This window comes from Lactuca serriola, chromosome 5, assembly GCF_051521515.1.
Source record: "Lactuca serriola cultivar US96UC23 chromosome 5, Lser_US96UC23_V15, whole genome shotgun sequence".
Taxonomy (NCBI): Eukaryota; Viridiplantae; Streptophyta; class Magnoliopsida; order Asterales; family Asteraceae; genus Lactuca; species Lactuca serriola.
In genome coordinates, this window is record NC_136412.1 from 326,722,265 (window position 1) to 326,745,794 (window position 23,530).

At 34.7% G+C, this 23,530-nt stretch overlaps 2 protein-coding genes across 6 annotated transcripts; one reads left to right on the forward strand and one right to left on the reverse strand.

Moving 5' to 3' along the window:
- Window positions 1-6,681: 6,681 nt before the first annotated feature.
- Window positions 6,682-9,281, reverse strand: LOC145055173 (uncharacterized). 2 transcript variants are annotated; one of them, XM_079003469.1, is made up of 2 exons: window positions 9,021-9,281; window positions 6,682-8,490 (listed from the first exon to the last, which is right to left on the reverse strand). In XM_079003469.1, the coding sequence occupies exon 2, from the start codon at window positions 8,396-8,398 to the stop codon at window positions 6,932-6,934; it is 1,467 nt and encodes a 488-aa protein (XP_078859595.1). In that variant the 5' UTR covers window positions 8,399-8,490; window positions 9,021-9,281; the 3' UTR covers window positions 6,682-6,931. The 2 variants fall into 2 exon arrangements, with proteins under 2 accessions (XP_078859595.1, XP_078859594.1); XM_079003468.1 differs by having other exon boundaries at window positions 6,682-8,496; window positions 9,021-9,280.
- Window positions 9,282-17,275: 7,994 nt separating this feature from the next.
- On the forward strand, window positions 17,276-23,362 carry LOC145055175 (uncharacterized). 4 transcript variants are annotated; one of them, XM_079003471.1, is made up of 14 exons: window positions 17,276-17,455; window positions 18,268-18,366; window positions 18,624-18,751; window positions 18,840-18,993; window positions 19,100-19,209; window positions 19,315-19,398; window positions 19,482-19,530; window positions 19,651-19,742; window positions 20,371-20,521; window positions 20,752-20,834; window positions 20,929-21,974; window positions 22,077-22,232; window positions 22,348-22,995; window positions 23,121-23,362. In XM_079003471.1, exons 2-13 carry the CDS (start codon window positions 18,274-18,276, stop codon window positions 22,845-22,847), a joined length of 2,646 nt encoding a protein of 881 aa, XP_078859597.1. In that variant the 5' UTR covers window positions 17,276-17,455; window positions 18,268-18,273; the 3' UTR covers window positions 22,848-22,995; window positions 23,121-23,362. The 4 variants fall into 4 exon arrangements, with proteins under 4 accessions (XP_078859597.1, XP_078859599.1, XP_078859598.1 ...); XM_079003473.1 differs by having other exon boundaries at window positions 20,377-20,521; XM_079003472.1 differs by having other exon boundaries at window positions 17,277-17,455; window positions 20,755-20,834.
- Window positions 23,363-23,530: the final 168 nt, after the last annotated feature.

Consider the following 23,530-nt stretch of genomic DNA (forward strand, 5'->3'; position numbering starts at 1 on the left):
CAAAAGGTCGAAAAGCAATTGGTCTAAAATGGGTTTACAAGGTAAAGAGAGAACTAGATGGGAGAATTGCAAAGTACAAGGCGAGAATCGTAGCAAAGGGATACATACAGAAACAGAGCATCGATTATGAAGAAGTCTTTGCATCGGTGGCTAGGATTGAGACAGTGTGTGTAATCTTGGCTCTTGCAGGATCAAGTGGATGGTGGGTGCATCACCTGGATGTGAAATCGGCTTTCTTGAATGGAAGGTTGAATGAAGAAGTGTATGTGATGCAACCTGAAGGCTTCGAGAAAAATGGAGAAGAAGGCAAGGTATACAAGCTCTCAAAAGCCCTGTATGGACTAAAACAAGCTCCCAGAGCTTGGAATGCATGTCTAGACAAGTACTTAAAAAGCCTCGGGTTCACAAGGTGCTGTCAAGAGTACTCTGTGTATACAAGAAATAAAATGGGCAACACCCTGATAGTGGGAGTATACATGGATGATTTTCTAGTCACAGGTAGCTGTCCCAGAGATGTGAAGGAATTTAAACAGGAAATGAAGGCCAAGTTTGAAATGAGTGATCTTGGGCTACTTAATTATTAGGAATTGAAGTTAATCAAGATGAAACTGGGATAACCTTGAAGCAGGAGGCGTATGCAAAGAATATCTTGAACAAAACACACATGATGGAGTGCAAGGCTACAAGAACCCCCATGGAGCACAAATTAAAGTTGTTTAAAGATGAAGAGGGTGAGCTGGTGGATCCTACTGAGTATAGAAGTGTAATTGGTGCACTCATGTATTTAACTCAAACACGCCCTGATCTCTCCTTTGCAGTGGGAGTTGTTAGCCGGTTTATGGAGAAACCAACCATGAGGCATCTCCAAGCAGAGAAAGCAATCCTTAGATACATTAAAGGTACCTTGAATTATGGGTTAACATACACTAGAGGAGAGAAGAGAGTCACCCTCAATGGGTACTCTAATAGTGATTTTAGAAAAGACATGGAAGATGGGAAGAGTACAGGAGGGATAACATTCTACATGAACAGGAACTTAGTGACATGGGCATCACAAAAGCAACGAAGTGTGGCCTTGTCATCCTGTGAAGCAGAATTTATGGCTGCAACTTAGGCAGCTTGCCAAGACATATGGCTTCGTCGGCTTCTCACTGAAATCACTGGACAAAAGGTACCTCCAATTGACCTGTTTGTTGACAATAAGTCAGCTCTTGACTTAATGAAAAATCTAGTATTCCATGGGTGTAACAAACACATCAACATAAGGTATCATTTTATAAGAGAATGTGTAGAGGATGGGGAAATAGTGGTCAGTCATGTGTGTGGGACAAAACAAAAAGCAGATATCCTTACAAAGTCAATGGCAAAGGTGAAGTATGAAGAAATAAGAGACTTGATTGGAGTAAAGTCAATCACAAGATTCTGAATTAAGGGGAGAATGTTAAAAGTAATTCAGTAATATTTATCTAGTATGCACGTTTTATTTAGGCCCTTGAATAAATCAAAGTGACCAGTGAGTGGTCCTAGTCTTTAGGAAGTAGTCAAGTTTGTTTCCTTTTTTCCAACAGCTTTTAGTTTAAAAGTAGAGGCAGGTGTACGTTGAATGTATCCCCACTTAATTTGTTTTTATTCAGTGAAAAAAGAACACTTTTGCCTCAATTTATCCACTGTGCTATTAATTCTTCTATGTGACTCTCTGTTCATTGTGCAGTTTTTTGCTAAACTGTTTATTCCAGTTATACCCTTCCCTGTATTCTGTCAAGTTCTGTCACTGTGCTATCCTTCCTTTGCTGTGTTTTATTTCCTATCTTGGTAATAAAAGTCTTTATTACCCCTACAAAATACCAACACCTGCTACTTGTTACATCTGCGTCTTTCTCTTGCGTATTGATGTTATTGCCATTTATACGTAATTTCTGTGAAAAGTATCTTCGATACTCGTGATATTTTCGTGTATTGACCTTGCTTGTTTGGGTAAGGCTACAGTATAGAAGATGGAGCAAATGATCATTTTGATCATTCTGTAGAGTCTAAGTGGTTTCAAAATTGAACCACCCTCTTTTCTTCCTCCCCGGTGCCAAAATGTTCTCAGTGATGAAGGGAATTTGGTTTTCGACAAGAACAAGTCTTGATAGGACAAGAGCAATCTCGTGGCTACTCAACTCTCGAGAAATTCCAGCTATACATGTCTCCCCAAATAAAAGTTCAATAAAATACAAAATAAAACATCCATCGAGACACATCATAGTAGTGAATACCTCATCGGAGAACCCATCCGTTGATTCTCATCATAGAACATTCTTAACTCTTGCACCAGGTGGCGAAGATTCATGTGCAAATCTTCAGGTCTCACATTGTACTTTAAGAGAAGTTTCCTCATAAAAAGAGGCTTGAGTTTCTCGACTAACTGGAGATTTGGGTTGCCATAATGGTATGGACCAATGGAAAGAACTTTCGGAATATATTACTTGTCGTAATCACTGGTCTTTCTCACCATGGTCGGAACTCTATGGATTCGAGCGGATGACCAAGATTGTGACAGTTGTGGCATGTCATTAATATTTTCAGTTAACCTTATTACCTAATCTGGCCTCCCGATGTTGCATGCATTAGTTCCCTCTTGCATGAACATTTTTTGATTTCTTGGTTTAGTATTAGTAGTTATTGGGGTCATAAGCATGCATGCATGTGTCGATTGCCTTGCATGGTATGCATATAAATATAAACGCCTATATGTGTGCTTAATTAGTACTTACGTTTGTGATCGCGAATCATTACCGTTATCCATAAACGAAGTTAAGAACCATATATGACAACCAAGGCATACTTTAACTTGAGGTGAATTATAAACGAGGCAAGGCCGGTCCTAAGGATTTAAATGCCCAAGACGAACCGGAAAAAATGCCTAGACCTTAACTTGTAACGAATTAAATTATATAAACTAAAGTTTTTTTAAATAACAATAAACTTTATAGCAATAAACCTAGCAAAATCACAATATTAAATTTATAAACTAAAGTTTTTTTACACATTGGACCACCAGTTCTGTAATGTTGGAATTGCAATTAATATAACACATGAGACAATTTTTGTAATTCAGTATAACATATGTATTATTTCTATAATGTTAACATAACACATGGAGCAATTCTGTAATTTATATAAATAAAATTGTTTTTTCCATAATTTTAACTTGTTTTCTTTCCCTTTTCACACAAATATTGAAAAACCAAAAAATTTTAAGGCAAATTTATGCCAACAAATGCAACCTACTCTATAATCCAGCTAGAGGTTGAACAAACAAACAGTACAACTACAAACAAAAAGAAACAATACAAAAGTCTAAGAGTGAAACCATTCAAAAATGAACAAATGAGGAAGAAACCAATAAAGATTACCTACCCTAAAGGTATCAGAGGACCAAAATAAGTAAAAGACATGGGCAAAAAGGTCCGGATCAGAGCAAGCCTAAACAAAAGCAACAAAACAACACCAACTCAATAAGGAGGGCAATAACTATCAGATAAGTTGATGCACAACAATCAACAACTCAAAAACAAGATCCAAAGGCCTTCAGTTCTAATCTATGAAGAATAAAAAATGCAACTTCAAGTTCTTTCTAAACAGGGATTCACCCGGACATTTTATCAAATGCCTAATTTGCATGAAATTATGCCATATAAAGACTTGTTTAACTCGTACAGTTATACACAATAAAAACTGAGTCAATTACTGGGATATGATACATGTACAGAGAGCGGGTAAGAAAGCAATCCATACCAAAAGTTTAGTGCATAAAACTTATAAAAATCACGAGCAAAGCAGTGGAAGAGAGGAGAACTGATGACGACAATATTGTTGTGATCGTAAGTAATGTGTGATGGGGCCTATGAAGAGATAACAACCTAATAAAAAACCGCCGATGGAAGAGGACTAGAGGAGGTGGTGCAGTTAAGATCAACAATGGCAGGGGACGTATTCTGACAAAAAAAATCGTCAGCCACAGGAGGCAACATATTAAAGTTGTAGGTTGGAGGCACTACTCGAGATTCCAAGTAGCTCCGCCTCTGTTGGTGCTTCTTCTCACGGCGATGCGTCTCGTGGGTAGTCGTCTTCATTCCTTCAACCTTTGGACAGCCTGTAAGAGTATAACATTAAAAAATATGGGCCCCTAAAAATAGTGGGCCCTGTGCAAATGCACAGGTTGCCCATGCTCTAAACCGGCGATGAAACGATGAATACGTGTTTTTTTTTTCTTTTTAAAGAACGAAATAGAACCACAAACAAATATTTTAATTGGGGAACTACTATAACCGTACAATTTTGTAATAAAAAATCAAATGATATATAAATAAGAAATATTACATTGTTACTTTTTCTTGAAATTAATACCATACCTTTGAAAGCTTTAGTTTTAACTTGAGGATACTTACAAAAGTTATTTCCTTAATCATTAATGAAATTAAAACAAAATAATTTTGACGGTTTCTATTCTCTTCCGTGTGAAGACACTTTTCCTAAATCCGGTGAAGATTAATTCTTCATCACTGAGGCTGAAAGGAGTCGAAATGCCAAACAAACTCGCCATGGTCGCTAACTCATTTGGAACACCGCCCTCTAGCGCTCGCTAGGGGTTCGCCATGGATCATTCGCTGCCAGCTTAACGAGATGTGAGAGAGTATTTGTTTGACTTGTGAATGGATGAAGGGTATTTGACCGGATTGCATGCCCATTCCTCCGTTTTTGGCAGATGGGAGATGTCGAAGCTTTGATTTTTGTTGCTAAAACTTGCATTTTGCGTGGAAAGAGAATTGGGGAAGAAGATAAAGAATTTACATATTTGGTCCCCAAAGTTTCTACAACTTGGTATTTTTTGTCCCAAAGTTTAAACAACTTTGTATTTTTTGTCCAAAAACATAAACCTTTTTATTTAGATTATGTTTTAAGTTATAGTAATCTTTTTTATTTAAATATTAAGTGCTTGTATTTAAAAAAAAATAGAATTTTTGTAATATTAAATGTTTGTGCATCAAAAAAATATAATTTAATTAAATTTGAAAAAGAAAACAAAAAAACGAAATGCTAGGAGTGTTACCACTCCCTATGAAATGCTAAGAATTAGGTGTTTAAGACAAAAAAAAATGATGTGACACTTAAAAAATGACATGGCAAGGTGTTAAATATGTTATCACTCCCTTTAGCCTAATGAACCTTTGTCTCTACCTACACACTGTCCGAGAATCCCAATTATACCACTGATTAAACCATATCCGACCCCGTATCACCACTATGTTGAGAATTAATGCCTCCAACAAAGAAGCATATGATTATGTTATTTTGGGGATTTGATAGAATTGTTGACTTGTTTATCATCTCAACCACAGAGGCACTAATGGATCTAGATTATTAGAGCTTCCATAGCGAAATGTTTGCAAAATGGCCACATCATCATGGTCTTTCAAATTGCAAGGCCTGGTGGTATATCAATCATTTTTCTAATTATAAAGAGTTATTCTACTTGTTAATGTTTAACAAAGTGGTCATTATGACCGGCATCCTTCTACACAACTTTAAATCTGAAGCCACACGAGACTACTCATCCAAGTGGTGCTCTAGAGTTTACATCAGACTATGGATACGATGTTCGATCCAGTTCAGCTCAAGGCAGTCGAGTCAAGGGAAAGTTTGTGTTTGTTTCAGGCCAACCTTCACCATGTTACATCATGTTGAATTTCAAATATGGTGATTAAATAATCCGATAATGTATATTGAGAACTAATTATGAAAACCTTAACAAAATGAAAAAGAACGAGCAAATATGAATATTGTGAATTATTTATCCCGTTGTTATAATAAACTTAATTGTTCGCAGATAAATAATATTAATGGTTAAATATCAAGTTGTTCCAAATAATAATCAAAACAAACAATAAATAATAGAAACTAGGTGTAAAACCCGTTTATTACACGGGTTGATTAAAAAAATAAAATATTAAAATATAAATAATAAGTATTTTTTAAAATAAAATTCTGAAATAAGTAATGACATTTACAAATAAGAAACATATTAATTGCAATTTAGCATAATATTTATTACATTTGATAGTTTAGTTATATAAGTATATGTATTATGTGGCTTTTTAATTTTAAAAATTAAAAAAAAAACCTAGAAATTGACATATGGATATTATTTATTTCAAAAATACCACAAAATGACAAGTGTCAAAATTTATGAGAGATTGACATGTGGCAATTTGGATCTTCATTTATTAGGGTAGATTTTAAATATCCCTACTTATTCCTATAAAACAATGACACGTGGAATCTGTTAATTCTCTCTCTTAATCTTCTTTTTTTTATTTTGACACTTGCCTTGATCTAATGAGTAGGAAGATTAATATAAACAAAATGTAAGAGCATATTTGATTTCTCTTCCCCTGTTGAAACAAAAGATTATCTCCTCCCTCTCCCTTTCCCTGAATTCCCAGAAACCATATTGTGCACAACTAACAGAAATAAAAACCTAAATTGCCCCTCCACTATCAAATATGTTCCTTATTTTTTTGCTAATTTCCTAATTTACCCTTCTAGATTACCCAACTCATATCTAAAGTCAGCATAATGTTAACAATTTTTGTCATTGTAACAATTATTATTTTAATACTATTAAAAAATATCATCTCTAGTCTACATTGCATATATTTGTATATTGTTACAAGACAAAAGGTTATAATGATAATAATAATAATAAATGATGTTATGTATCTTTTTATTGACAAATACAATCAACAATAAGATTTTGTATTCTATTTTGGATTAATATCATTTTCCCAAAAGCATTTGTTTGTTTGTCCTACCATTTTGTTGAAACAGTAGACTAACTCCAAGGTGAATTGGGATCGTCATGAGAACTCGCCGTTTTGTATCTGATTTACACCTCACATGATGCTCTGCTAGGAGCAGTGTGGGCCAGCTCAGGGGTTGTTGGAAGAATAACCTTTCTACAAACAACATTTTTGCTTAACAACAACTTCACAAGTCTCTCCTTAAGTACAGAAGAAAGCAAATCACAACTAGTCAAAGCATCAAACGACTGCACCACACCTTTTCTTTCAAGCACATCAAGAGCCGATAACACGCCCCTAACAATCAAATCTTTCCTTTCAACATCATAATGATCCACCAAAAGGAATAAAAACTCCAAAAGATTTTGTGTCATGTCAACATATTTAGGCACCGAGTTTATCATCAATAACATTGCAGGCTCAATGTTCATTATATTATCAACGTCTTCATGAAAGAAAAGAAAGTCATACAACAATGCCAGCTTCACATTAGCTTGCACATGATTCTTACTACAACATGTCAGCAACCAACCAATCACAGCCCATCTAGGAATCACATTTGATAAGATTGTTTTATTAGAAGGGTGATGTGCACAACAGATAAACCTAACAATATCAATCACAACACTCTCCTTTTCTTGGACGTTAAGAAACTTCTTCCCAAACCAAATTTGGTATCGAGTTTGACTTCCGAGTTTGACTTGTGTAAGCAAGAAACGCAAGTGAGTTTCCATTTCAGGGGTAAGACGAAGTAAAAAGTACCTACTAGAAGTTCTTGATTGATAAAGCTGTGAAATATCTGAAAACCCTAATGTTTTGAAATTACCAGGGAACAATAAGAGATTTTTCCATATTTCTTGAAATTCAGGCACATGAACTAAGTCTTGAAGAAGCCTAATCAAATCTCTTCCGATTTTCAAACATAAATGGAATTGTTCCTTGAAAACCCTAATACAGAATTCGATTTCCTTCTGTTTCAAAGTGTCCAGATTTGAGTTTGATGAAACTCTACAATGATCAGCCAAGAGCCTAAGAAAGACATACATGGCGCTTGATAACACCAATGGTTGTTCTTCCAGCAAAGACTCCCATTTAATGGAGAAAAGAGTAACCAATTCAGAACACAACCACAAATTTGCTTTGCTAAAATCACCACCACGAGTTTGCCTCAACAAAGCCACTAACAAACCATCTATTCCAATAGCTGATACACGGATCATTATTGAAGTGACTCCAAGTAATTGTATTTTCACATTCTCAACAAGCTTTGAATACAATTCATCAACTAACCTGGTAAGTAAAGCTGTAAACAAACTGTATCCATCAATTACAATGCCATGTAAGTGTTTGATATGAACTTCTGCCAAATGAGGTTCACATAGGATGCCATATAGAATAGCTCTGTTGAGATTCGAGTATTCAGATTGTGTAAGGATTGTTAATGGAAAAGGGGGCCTCAATTGGGGTTCCAGAAGTTGAAAAGATTCTGTTAGAGACACATCAAATGGGTTATCAGCTTCATATGTGGCTTTGTGAATCAGTCTAGATGCCATCAAAGATGAATCCAACAAAGAATTTACACTCGCTTAGGGGCTGTTTGGCAGGATCATTCAGACATATGAAAGGCGCGGAAGCTCTATAAAGGCTGCATCTGAATGAAAACATGATGTTTGGTTAGAAATCTTTGTTACTGCATATGCATATCAAAAACACCTGTGATGCATTTTCCACAAACCACCAACAATAAAAAGTACACAAATAAATGTCTAGCAATGAAGCAAATGTTATATACACACAGAAATTTACAAGCAACTTGAACCTAGGGATTATAAGGAAGAAGCGACTGTAAGTGAAGCTTGGTAAAAGACAAGTCATTTTTCAGTTAGGCTTTTCATCAAACACCTGGAGTACATGTTTGATGAAACAATCCTAAACTTACAAATGAAAGTTGTGTTCAAAAGTTTAGTATATGCAGCATAAGGGAAGCTCGAAGGGAGACTTAAAGTTCAAAATTATTGTATTTAATTGGGACATCATTAAGAACAGAGCATATAATCGATATGGTATCTTGAGGATAGCAGCATCAATAGAAATTGCTTTTTTGTATAACAAAGTTATAGCAAAACCTACTGCAATTGGGTTTGCGAATTGCGATTAGGGAGAGTAGAGATATACCCGTGGGAAAGAAGCAATGAAATAGACGGACTATAGTTTTGAGTCGAGGACGACGGCAATGATGGCTTAGGTGCGAGTGAATGAAGGTAAAATTTGATCAGAGGAGGGAAGGTCGTCGTTTCTGTGATGGAGGCGAGAATGAACAGTATGGCCCGGCCGGAGATGCGAAGCTGGGGAGGCGCGATGTGGACGAGTGAAGAAGAGTCGTCGGCTAGGAATGTAAAAAGTCCCGGTAGGACCCGAATCCGTGCGACCCGATCGTCTTATATTTCTTTAAAAAATCCGGGACCAAGGCAAGATTAACTCATGTTTTACGGCGTGTTTGGTTTTAAAAGCTCCGAAGATCTTTTCCAGATCTTTTCCAAAAAGTTATAAAAAGTCAGAATTTCCTGACTTTTTTAAAAATATGTTTTTCCTTGTATTAAAACTCAAAAAGCTCCTAGTTTGCCAAACATCTTTTTGTTTTTTTTCTTTTACAAAAAGGATTTTTGGTTGTGAAAAGCTAAGCCAAACACCCCCTTAATTTCGATGGCTATAAAGGATTTATTTATTGGGTTTTACTTCAAAAATAGTTTTAAAAACTACAAATTTGACAAACGGAAGACTTATGATTTAAAATATAAATAAACAATTTATACCTGCTAAGTAACATCTTGCAAGTTATAGAAATATTTAAACACCGACCATAGAAATAATGAAGAAATAACAACCTTTATTGTTCTTTGGGTCCTCTTGGAAAAGCCGGAAGTTGATGGAGAATGTGGAACCTTTGAGACACCAACTTGATTTAAGATGTTAGTCTTGTAAAACTCGTATAACTCTTAAGTTTGAAGTTTATAACCAAAGTATGAACTTCAAGAGAGTATAAATGCAAGTGTTCTTAACAAAACAAAAGAGAATGAGGGAGAGCTTAGGAATTTCGAAATTTGCATGTAAAATAGGACACACAACGTGAAAGCCTCTAAGTTAGTTAAAGTGAAGACTTAATTTAAAGGTCCTTAACCATTAATCTCTTGTCTCCCGTGCTTTCTCACATACCTATAACTTTTGAAGAAATTAACATGAAAATCATACTATTGTCTTTTGACTCTTATTTTATAAAAATAATAAAAGAAAGAAGACAAAAGCTTTATATTTTATAAACCAAGTTTATAAAATATAAACTTTAACTTCTTGGTAAAAGACAAAAGAATTTATCTAGTCCAAAATGTTTTGCAAGACTTATTAATTCATACCATATGAATTATATATAATCTTACTTGCTAATGAAAATTATTATTTCCTATAAATAAATAATTCTCAATTTAATTATAGGAGTTTATTGAATATTTATTAAAATCAATTTCTAATAAATAATCAATTATATCAAGTTGTTGTTAGTGTGACCCATTAGTATCGTATGTCAATTAGCAATATCACTTTCATATGATTTTTGAGCATACTAGATCTTTCAACATTAATTCGGTAAGAGGTTTTTTTTCTAGGAAATTAAGTAAGTTAACTCGTTTAAACAATTATTTTAATAATAATAATCAAGTTATAATTTGTTTGAAAAATGTCCACAGTCTTTAGAATAGAGCATTTTGGGGTAGTAGTATTCATTATGAAGCTTTTATTATGGAATATGTCTCCGTACAATCCATACTAACAAAGTCAATTTCGAAGTACGGTAGTCAATATCGTACATAGATGTGACATTACGAAATCACGAAACACATTTCGAACACGTAAAAACATGGTACCCCATGTATTTAGTCACTTACTTTAGATCATTCTTAATGATCTATTATAACTATTCAATATGAGTTTCTCAGACAACGACAATGAAGAAAGCTTTACCAACCTATATTTTTACTTACACAACCTTCGACGAACCAACCTTTATAGTTACACCAACATCAAAACCGATGTGATGGATCGTTTCCAACTTTGTTTTGTGGCTATTGGATGTGTGGTAAAAAAATTGTACCATATTTTAATTGTTTCTTTAAAATTTAGACCATTAAAAGAATTAATTGTTTTATTTCAAAAAAAAGGTCCATGCATTCATAGGTTGCGTGATGCATGTCATCTTTACAGGTAATGTTCTTCTAAGAACGATGTAATGCCCGATTTCTCAGGTATTGATTTAAATAAGAATTCATTTGTTTCCAAGGTCTACTCGATGAGTTGGTTGCCCTACTCGTCGAGTAGCAGCGGATTGGTTCGCGTATTTAGTGGCCTACTCGCCGAGTCCAAGAAGGGACTTGACGAGTAGGAGCTGGCAGATGAAACCCTAAATCCTGGGGTTTTGCACCCTAAGGAAGTTGGATCTGCAATTTGGGGCCTTGGCATGGCTTAAAAAGTGTCTACATGGTTAAAGGACTGAAGGGACTCGACGAGTCGCATAGTCGACTCGGCGAGTCATATGAAGATAGGCATGAACCCGACGAGTTGAATAAACAACTCGGCGAGTCGGTTAAGGTTTCCCCAAATTGATGAATGCGTGTGAACCTGTTGAGTTGTAAGAAGGAAACCTCGACGAATGGCCTTAGGGCTTCGATCGCGAATCTTAGGAACTCGACTAGTCACTCTAGTGAATCGGGGAGTGGACGAGTATCTCGAGGAACTCGACGAGTAGTTGAGGGTACTCGACGAGTTAGGGTCAACATGGACTGTTGACTTTGACTTTGAACATGGGTTGACTAGTTGACTTATGGGGTACCTTGAAAGGTTGAGAACTTACGAGTACGATTCTATTATGATAATAGGTGGTGGAGTTTGCGCCCGTGATTCGAGAGTTGAGCTTTCTATTTCCAGTCGGCAGTCGCAAGGTGAGTTATCCTCACTATACTCAAGGGTCTAAGGCACCAAGGCCGGCCCTTTGGATTATTACATGGCCATGTTATGTTCGTATGATCTGTTAGATCAGTATCCTAAAGGTAGGATAATATTATGTGGTATGTGTTGATCTGTTAGATCGGTATACTAATAGATAGGATGGTATTATGTGGTATGATCCGGTAGATCAGTAGTTGTCTATAGACTGTTATGTGATTATCTATTATATATATATATATATATATATATATATATATATATATATATATATGCGCATATTTGTTTAGCACTTGAGGCTTATCTGCTTTGTGTTCTAACCTGTTGGTTGTGGGTCGTGAGTATTCCATCCCGAGGATGATTGGACTCATAGTATGTGGGAATTCCAACCTGGTTGTTGTGGGTATGGGGTATTCCATCCCGAGGATGATTGGACCCATAGTATGTTGGCATTCCAACCTGTTGGTTGTGGGCCTGGGGTATTCCAACCCGATGGTTGACTAGACCTATAGTATGATGTTTGTGATTCTATGTGTATAGCTATGAATATAGGTATTTTGGGGGAACTCACTAAGCTTTCGGGCTTACAGTTTCAGTTTATTGTTTCAGGTACATCGGGGGATCGCGGCAAGGCTAAGGCGTGATCTTACAGTTCCTCATCTTTTGTTATGATTGATGGGAAAACTCTAATATAAACTATTTTGGAAACAAAGTTGTAATGACTATTGATTTAAAGTGTTTTTGAAAAGTTTAAATTTTGCTTGAAATTTTGGGTGTTACAAGCGAACTACCTAAAGATAATGTTCGTAGCGGTTGTTATGAACGAAAACAACCAGACTCTACATATAGTATTTGGTATCGGTGTGGCAAATAATGTCGACTCTTGTACTTGGTTTCTGATGAGATTGAAGGAAACTCTTATAGATGGTAGGGAGGTATCGTTCATAACTAATATGGACGATGTCATTAATTCTTACATAGGTCGGGTATTCCCTTATTCTTATCATGGTATTGTTGTAAGAGTGTGTTCATGTTTTTGCAAACATGAAATGGTGGAAACAAACAATTAGAACATTTGTTCTTCCATGCATGCAAATCATATATTATGTTTGATTTTCAATAAAACATTACATCGAATAACTCATGATTCATGTGAGGTGTTTGCCAATATCGGTCACGTGAAATGGGCAAGAGCCTATTTCCTTAACATCCGTTGGAGTGTACTCAACATTGATATGTCACTATTCCTCTTGGTGTTATTAGTTAATCAACACAATGTACTGATAATAACGTTCAGTGAGACAATTCATGACTACATCTAACATACTTTTGTGAAAGGTTTTATAGGTTACAAAAATTATATACATGCGGAAAAATAACATTTAATAGTTAATGGTACATGCAACCTATAAGGATCAATGTTTTTACAATTAATAACAACATGTTATGATTCTTCTAAAACCCTGGGTCATAATCGAAAATCATAAAATTAAGGTTATATACATTTGTATTGTTATAATAAATAATACTCTCGAATCCTTTCCTTTAAACTTTTAAAATCAAACACCAAAAGTATGATGTCTCTAATGGCTCACACCAAAAATCCTAGTAACCCTAGAATGAAGAGGAGATAGAGGATTAAAGAATCATTTTCGTTTATATGCCATGTGGGAATGTTATGCACAAATTTTGCAAGTCGATGAGTCTTATTTATAGTTTAGATAACTTGCAGATGACTCCATATTTGAATTAATTAAATAATAGATTTAATCATATTTCAAATTATTTATTTATCCGGAACCAGGAGACTTCCATAAACCTTAGAAACTCCTCCAAAACCGTCTATAGCATGGATGGTTCTAAAATTGCTTCTTTTGTTCAACTACTAAACAATTAGAGGGTGTTTGTTTTTTCTCCGCAGATCTGCGTGATCTCTTCTGTTTGCGCGGCGCAGACCACGCGCATACATAAAGGTTTGCAGTGTGTTTGTTTTTCTAAAGTCCGCAGACATAAAAAGGTCTGCACGAGGTCTTCACCACATAGACATGGACCAACATCTTCTAAAGTCTGCAAAGTGCTTTAACCTAAAAAAATGCGTTCATTTTTTTCTGCCTCCATCGTCCAAACTTCCCACTGTCTCGCTCCATCTTCCATCTAGAACCGCTCGTCAACCATCGATCACATCCGATCAGCACCGACCATCGCTGCCCTCTTCTCCGATCGCTGCTTCCTTTCCGATCGCAGACGTCCCGACGACCACCAGACGAACACGTTTGTAATAGTTTTTTTTCACTTCAAACATGAAATTGAGGATTAATCTTGCTGGAAAAACTCTCCAATGCATTGAAATTCTTGTTTTTTGATATTGGAAATCCGAAAATATTGAAGAAAATAATTTTTTTGCTTCAAACTCTTGTTAAATGTTGTTGAACATAGCTATTTGCTGAAATTGTTGTTTGATTTTTTTTTTCTGAAATGGTGATGATTCTTGTTAGAATGTTGAACATACTCTTTTTTTTGCTAAAATTGTTGTTTGAATGTGCGGAAGTCAAGCTTTTTTCTTGATTAAAATCTAAAAATTTGTCTAGGAAACATGAAATAATGTTGTGAATGTTATGTTGCTGAAAATTGTTGTTAAATGTGCTTAAAATCGTTATTGAATGTGCTTAAAATCTTTATTTGGTTATGAGATAATAAGATGTTGTGATTTTGGTGTTGAAAAATCATTTTAAGTTTGTAAAATCATTTTATTTAAAATTCGGTTTATTTCGGCAGTCTGCAGATGTTAAAAAACAAACAATTTTTTTATTGCAGATTGCAGACGTTTGGTCCACCTCTTCTACTGCAGAGGTTTGCAGATGTGGTCCGCAAACTGCAGACAGTTTGCCTTCAGAAAAAACAAACAGCACCTTACAATTCATCCCTCGCACTTTTAATTAATTCTAAGTAATGGTGAATTAATTCTAGATTAATTTTGATTAATAATTAAATAATTCCAACTATTTCTAATTAATTCAAAATTAATTCTTATTGATTTCATATTAATTTATTAATGATACAAATTAACAAATCAATTATCTATTTCTAATTAATATATTAATCATATAATATATTAACATATCATATTCTCTATCTCTTTCCTAATATAATTTATAGTTATTTATGGTTATGAGAGCAACCCAAAAAATTCTTTCTTTTTAATTATAAAAATATATCAATTTAGTTATGAGTTTAGACATCTTAATCCAATAGTCTTCCACTTGGATAAGTCTATAACTATAACTGCAAGTATAACCTTGAACCAAACAATAAAGTGTGTTTTCTAAAGCCACTGCCAAACTCTGATTCAAATCAAACTTTGGCCCTAAGATAAGTGATCAACCATTCATTCGTTCTATAAGATACCATATGAACAAAGTCATGAATTAAATGAGCAACCTCATGTATTCTTTGAAACATTACAAGACTCCCAATATTCAAAGCCCATGTCTTCATGTCTTCAGGTCAGTATGGTGGTCACCCAATAACTATTGTTATATTTAAGGGGAAGCAAAAGTTGTACAATGATGTGAGCATTATATTAAAAGATTCTAAATTACAAGTAACTTAAAGTTCGTCAAAAAGATAATATACTTACCAAACCAATATTAACTCAATTTACATACAAAATATATGGACCCGTTACCAACTATGATTGATGTATCATGGTGATAAAAAGTCATAAAACAAAATGGGTATAAGTTTCCACCTTTCGTATGGGAGTCTCATATCTCATAGCAAAAGACTTCACAATCAATAAGTTAGCGATAAAGGGGTAAAGTTTAAGGAGTTTTCACATAATACTATTTGTTAAATTTAAAGTCCCCACATTATTCTTAGAAATAAGTTTTTGATTTTTTTTTTCCAATAGTAAAAAAATGGTTGATGCATCCTTAATTTGATATAGATGAATTATATCTTCAGATTATAGTACATCTATCTTGATTTTGGGATGACGGAGTGGTTCTCGTGAAGTTGAAGGAATAAGTGTGATGACAGTATAACTAGAACACCATCAACCTAGATTTTGTGCATTGATTTAAGCGACCTTCAAAGACATGTTCAACAACTCATACATCAAATTTTAAGGTTGATATATGGATTACAATCTTCTAAGATAATTTTAAAGAAGACAAAGAAGCTCTAGTAGATGAATCCACATCAAAATGAGCTGAAACCCTCCTTTATGATATTAGGGAATCCATATTTTGAAATTGGGAGGATGGAGTGTATCTTCCAATAGTGATATGCAAAAGTGTTTTAATGTTAATTGGTTTTTAGATTTCAATATTTTAACCATCAAGTTATCTTTTAGATTTACCGCCAAAAACAATCAATTGTAGTTTACTGTGGATCGCGTCATGGACATTTAATTTGTGGAAACAAATATATAAAGTGAGGTCCATAATGTCGACTTCAATCTTGATTATGCATGTCAGTTATGAGAATGGTTACTAATTCTTCAATGGGGTTGGAACCGATAGTCAGCTGATATTTATTGTTATCGTTTCATTGTAAAAGCAAAGCCCTTCCAACCAGGAAGATGTAGATAGAGCGCCAATAAGTAGATATCCGTCTAACCGCATCTACATGCAACTTGCCTAACAATTGTAAGGGCAACAACAACCATGAAAGTCTTGCAACAATTGCTTAGAGGTCGTCGTTTGACCCATCATAAATGATGTTAGGATGCATCGACCCATTCTCGGAGGGACCTATACTGGTACAAACTAATCTATGACTTTCTGACACCGTTAACACCAACATAGCTCTCAATGGAAAATAATAATAATAATAACAAATTCAAACCGATTTTTCCTTTAATAATCGACAAGTTTTACTTATAACAAATTTCATAGAGTTTGGTCGATCACCGATAATCAAAAGACTTTCAAACCCTTTGAAGATTCTTGTGGTTCTGTATTCCACCGATCCAACCAATGTTTTTAACATAAGAGATGAATTGTATCATTTGTTTACTATCTTTTTATGGAGTGATAAATATAAAGGGTAAAGGAGGGTCAGTAACATGTGAGGGGAGGGTGTCCTGGGCTCAAAAGAAATATAACAATATTTTGAAATTAAAACAAGTAACTTATATTTATATTTATAAAGAAATATAAAAGAGATAGAAAATCATTTTATTTGTAAAGGGACCAAAGGCTCAACAAACACCTTCACTAAGGACCAAATTTGCAGCTAGATTCTCTTTTTTTTTTTAAAGACTAAAACTGAAGAAACCAACCAAACTCGTGGTCGTGGACCAAGAATTTAATTTACTCAAATAAAATTAAAGGCTACCAACAATCCAACATTAATATTTAATAGTATATGTAATATCAAACCAAATTGAGTGCATAACGACGTAATGATATCATATGCGTATAATATTAATTTTTTATTACGATTATATGCAAAACAAAGAAAATATATACACAGCAAAAGCTTAAAAAACCCACCCATCCGTATACGAAGACCACCTTCGTTCTCACTCACTCTCAATTAGGCTTTGTGGTTCTCTGTTTCTCGCGCTCTTCGATTCTTCATCTACTTTGCTTCTCGTTGATCAATCAACCACTGTAAGTTTCATCCCAGTCTCTCTATGGATTGCTTTTCTTTTTTTCTTAGATCTCTTGTTCCTTTTTTTGTTCTTTTCCATTTTTGATTGAAGATCCCTAAATTTTTTTGCTTTGAATGGCTGTCTCTGTAATTGCCTTTTTTATGTTTCTGTTTTTATTAGTTTTATCCGATTGATTATACACCACATGTCTGTGTTATGACGAGTTAACATAGATGCTCTACATGTGTCATCGCAGCTGTATCTGAGCTCGACCGATGAAAATTAAGTTGTGGATTTAGATAAGTCCAATAAAAGTTTCATTTTTGGATTTGATCTAGACTTTTAGATGCTAGCTAGTATTTTTTGCTTGGTTGATTGGAATTTTGTTAAATCGATGTCGGACACGCACCGATGAATAGGACGTTACAGATTCGATTTGAGGAAACAGTTCGTTAGTTTTCTTTCAGATTTTATACTCCTTATTGTAGCTTTTCTTTATCGTGTAGACGTAGTTTGGGTTAAAGGATTACTAACATACTATATACTAATAGTCTAATACGAATATGCAGTATAGGAAATTACCAATTGGCTAAGATAATTTATGTACCAATTATGTAAATAAGGGGATTATTAGGTTAAATAAGCCTGCAAAGTTTAGGTTTATGGTTAAGTAGAGAAATTTGTATTTCTTTTGAGGACACAGATAAATGTGTATATACATTTAAGCAAATACTTATGGTTGTGCATAATACATGAACAAGTTTTGAGAGTTAACAGCTCTTTTATCTGTAATCGTGTTTGATATTGATGATATTGTGTTTCCTCCATTAGGCAACCATGAGTGACGAAGGTGAGAAGACTTGTCCACTTTGTGCTGAAGAGATGGATCTAACAGATCAGCAGCTGAGGCCTTGCAAATGTGGTTATGAGGTGTGGATCATTTTTCTTTTAGTTTGTGGTAGTTGTTAGACAAGTTACTTTCTAAATCTACATTCTTTTAGTGTCATTTTAATTGTTACAAGTAGCATGAATAGTACTTAAAATTTGGAAGCTAGCACTTACCACTTAGTCCCCAAGTTCTCATTATGCTTGAATCCACAATACATTTTAGCAAAAAAGGTGTTGTCTTTACTCTTTAGTCATGTTGTGCTACTGATTATAACCTTGATGAGGCATTATATATACAGATTTGTGTTTGGTGCTGGCATCACATAATTGATATGGCTGAGAAGGATAACACAGAAGGGAGGTGCCCAGCATGTCGGACTCCTTATAACAAGGAAAAGATTGTGGGAACAGCATCAAAGTGTGAAAGGTCTGACTCTATATGAATTATGATAGCTTGTATATAACCTTATATAATTTTTTTTGATGGTTCTTATTGTTTTCTTGGATTCTCTCAGATTGGTTACTGGAATGAGTGTGGAGAAGAAACAGAAGTCACAAAAGGGGAAAACTAAAACATCCGAAGGAAGAAAGCAGCTTGGTAGTGTCAGGGTTATTCAACGTAACCTTGTTTACATCGTAGGACTACCTCTTAATTTAGCAGATGAAGATGTATGTATTGTATTGCCTTCTTTTCTCTCTCTCCATATAATTCATCTTCATTGTTCTTTCATTCTGGAATTTCAAGTTTCAACCAAAGCTCTGTTTTGTAAACCAGCTTCTGCAGCAGAAAGAATATTTTGGTCAGTATGGGAAGGTATTAAAAGTGTCTATATCTCGGACAGCAGCTGGTGCTATTCAACAATTTGCTAACAGTACTTGTAGTGTGTAAGTTCAAGTGTCCTTGATTAAAATTTATATTGTCCTTGACACAAGTTAACATATATAGATAACAAATCAAAAGAACTGACCAATTCTCCATTCATTGTTCAGATATATTACTTACTCCAAGGAGGAAGAAGCAATTCGTAGCATACAATCAGCACATGGATTTATCTTGGAGGGTAGAACTTTGAGGTTGAAATCTAAGACTATAACATGATCAAAATGTTTCATTCTTCTCTTTATTTTACATGATAACAAGTAGGATTTTGTTGCAGGGCATGTTTTGGGACCACAAAGTACTGCCATGCATGGCTAAGGAACATGGTATGATTAATAAATGCATTATTAGTGTCTTTATGGCAAATTCAGTTTATCAGCTTTACTCCTCAACATGGTATAATAATATTTATTTGGGTGTTGAGCACTTTTATTTTGTTTATCCAGCCTTGCACCAATGCTGATTGTCTATACTTGCATGAGTTTGGACCAGAAGAAGATAGCTTCACTAAAGATGAAATAATAACAGCATATACAAGGTACTTTTGTATCGTTAATTTACAAATTGTTATCTTATCCATGCTTGTTTTGAAACATGACATTTTGTTGTTCAACCATCATAACCTAATGGCTAATGCATGCCCCAACAACCCTTTTGGTGTGAAACATTATCTTTTCTTTGTGTCAAATGCTTGAGTGTCTAGACTCTAGATGGTGATTTGATTGTTTGAAAAAGGAGATTCCTATTTCTGAGCAATGCTGTGGTGGGGTTACAAACTTACAATACAGAATGTCTAAATGTGTTGGCTAATGCTTTTCCTTGTGTGATGAATGATGATGGATGAATATGTCCCTTTATGAAATTTGAAAAATCCTCCCTAGAAATAGTATCATAGCATCCATATGTTTAGTTGCTGATTAAGAGTCGATTATAATTCCAAGATTTGAAATCCTGAGATGGTTGGAAGTTTGGAATAATTTATTGATTCAAGGGGTAAAGATTAGGCTTTCAGATAAGTTAGAACTAGAAGACTTTTTTTAAAGTGTCCATGTAAAATCATTGACCTTAAACATAGGGTTTGATGAGTTTTCGGTTATTTTGATAGTTGGAATGAATTTTGTGTTGGTTTATTGTCCCACAAGTTAACTTACATAGTGGTTTTAAAGGAATAGAGTTCAGCAAATTACTGGTGTTACAAATGACATGCAAAGGCGTTCTGGAAATCTATTACCACCACCTCCAGCTGATGACTACTCTAATAATGACACTACTTCTGCATGGGAAAAACCTATAAATAAAACCACCACAACAACCAATGTAAGATATTCTGTCATGTCATGTGTTGACCTTTGCTAATCTTCTTTTGTGTTAATGTGTTATATTGTTGTCTGGGATTTCTCTTTCTACTATATAATTTATAACCTATGTGTTACATGATTACATCTCCAGTTATTAGACTGGATTTTTCTCTTCTCTTATTGCATGCCAATGTAATGTGATTATTAATAGTTTAATTTTGTTCTTATGGTGATTACTTAAATTTCTAGCAGAATCCTGTAAATGGTATGAAAGTTCCCCTGCCAAATAGTAGTTCAGGGAAATCAACAGCTCTTCCTGCAGCAGCTTCATGGTAAACTCTGTCCTTTCAATCTCTTGTGTTTGTGCAAAAGATGTAAATGCCCTTAGTATGAAATAAAATACCTATTGATCTGGATGTGTTACAGGGGAACACGTGCTTCAAATAGGCAGCCAAGTTTCAAAGAGTTGGTAGAAGAAAAGGGTAGTCTGGGGAATAATCCAGTATCTATAAAAGAAGACGTGGATAAAAACATATCCGATAAACTATCAAATCCTTCAGATATTTCCCGAAATTATTCAAATCCTGTTCCAGATGAAGAACGGATTATTAACAACTTATCTTTTGATATGTCATTGAGTAGCATCAATAACAATCAAAGATTACAAGCTTGTGAATCAGAACCTTTGACCTCAAATGAAGCAGAAAACACTACTGTTTTAGTATCAGATCTACAAAAGAAAGTAGCAATTAGTGTAGCAGAAGTAGATCATATGATGTCTTTCAATGATGAGAGACTCAGAGATACAGAAGTTATACATAATCTTCCTCCTATTTCTTCTCCCCCAAATAATCCCATGGGTTGTTATCCGCTACATGCACGTGTATCGGGTAACGGTGGTGTAGATCCTCCATCTTCCCACCTTGCAAATAATAATAATATACCAATTACAGTTAATGACTACTCATCCACTGTAATTGGTAATTCTTCCAGTTCCAGGGAATTATCCAACGGGCATTCATATTTCCATGGTAGTACAGAAGGGTGTAAAAGTGAAATTGGGGCCTTGGATTTAGGAGAAAGCAGTATTATATCTAATATTTTATCCATGGATTTTGACCCATGGGACGAGTCATTAACCTCACCTCGTTATTTGGCTAAGTTTTTGGATAAACAACCTGAATCTCATAGTCATAGAGTTTTGAGCTCAAGAAACAGCAACCAGTCAAGATTCTCATTTGCAAGACAGGATGAAGGATCCGATAATGGAGATTTTGGTTTTGAATATAAGAATTCCAACTCTTGTGATTTTGTCAACAATAATAGTATTTATATTGACAAGAAGCATAGTAATAATAATAATAATAATAATAATAATAATAAGGGCAGCAACGGTTTCTCTTCTTTTAGCTTTGAGGAATCTGAAAATTTTGCCACCAATAACTTTCCCATGTCTGAAAATAAGATTTCAGGTACGTAAATGTTTACATTTGTTGTATAGATATTATTATGCATATGATGGTGATGGATTATTTTATTTATAATATGTAATTTTTGTGGATGCAAACAAACAGTTTCAAGAACACAGGTGTCTGTGTCTGCCCCTCCTCCTCCCCCTGGATTTTCAGGAGTGAGCATCAGCAGAGCACCACCTCCAGGGTTCACATCTCAGGAGAGGATGGAACAAAAACAAACCTTTGATACCCCTACCCCTACCCTATCACTGTCAGGTTAGTGTTAGGTGAAGGATATTACCTGTGTCATTTTCATGTTTATTCATATTCATAGGCCAAAATACAGAAAACCTACATTTACGAGAAATTAACATATATATATCTTTTTCAGGGAATCATATGTTACTGAGAAATTCCCCTGTAAATATTGGTGGTGATTTGGAGTTTATGGATCCTGCAATCCTAGCAGTTGGTGGTAGAGTAAATTCCAATTCCCCACCTGGGCGTGGCTTTGGCTTAGACATGAGATCAAACTTTCCTTGTTTTAATGAAAATGATGTGAGGCTTCAAGTTTTGATGCAAAGATCCTCCTTTTCTCAGCAAAACCCTAGAAGATTGAGTGAAGCAGGACTAGATTTCCCTCAGCAAATTAATTCTTATGCTGCAATTCCTTCAAGGATGGTTGACAACAATCATCTTTCATCTCATTATCAGACCAGGAGGTCATTGATCTCTTCTAATAATGGGCATTGGAATGAAGGTGGGAATGGAAATAATGATATGAGACTGGGATTGAACAATGGATATTATTATTCAGCAGTAGGTCATGAGGATACAAAGTTTCACTTCCCAACTTCACCTGATTTGTATAACACAACATTTGGAATCTGATTCATTGGCTGGCTACCTGTTTCTGAGGTTGTTGGAATGGAATTAATAGAAATAACCTGGAAATGGGATTCATTGATGTATCTGGTCAAGGAAGGAAGGATCTATCTAAACCTAGTATCAAACAGGGCAGCCTTCCAGATACCACAAGGTGACTCACACTTACTCTTAAATCATTCCTTTAATAATTATGCAACAAAGTGTTTTTTATTTTTTAATATGAAATACACAATGCTGTTGGTTGAATTATTATGTTTTATGTTTTTCTGTTAACAGGCAGAGCAAGTTATGAGATGGAGAATCCTACTGTCCCCGGAACATTCTCCAGTCAAGTCTCCATGCCATCTGTACTGAATCGTTGAAGATGCCTTTTTTTTTTTCCAAAATTAAAAAGTTGTCTGTATCTGTTTTTCTTACAACTTAAGGTTTGAGCCAACTTTAAAAGTAAACAACACAAACTTCCAAAGCTTGATTTTATGGCTATTTTTTCTTGTTTTATAAGGACTTTTATTTGATAATTTTAATGCTTTAATCAGTCATTCTCCAAGCTTCAAATCCAACGTTTTTACTTTTTATTCAATCGGCAATTTATTCAATGAAGAAAAGAAAGAATGAAAAATACTTCTAGCGCTGTTTTGAATTTTGATGATAAGATTGAGGTGACTTTACAAATTCAATGCGTCACA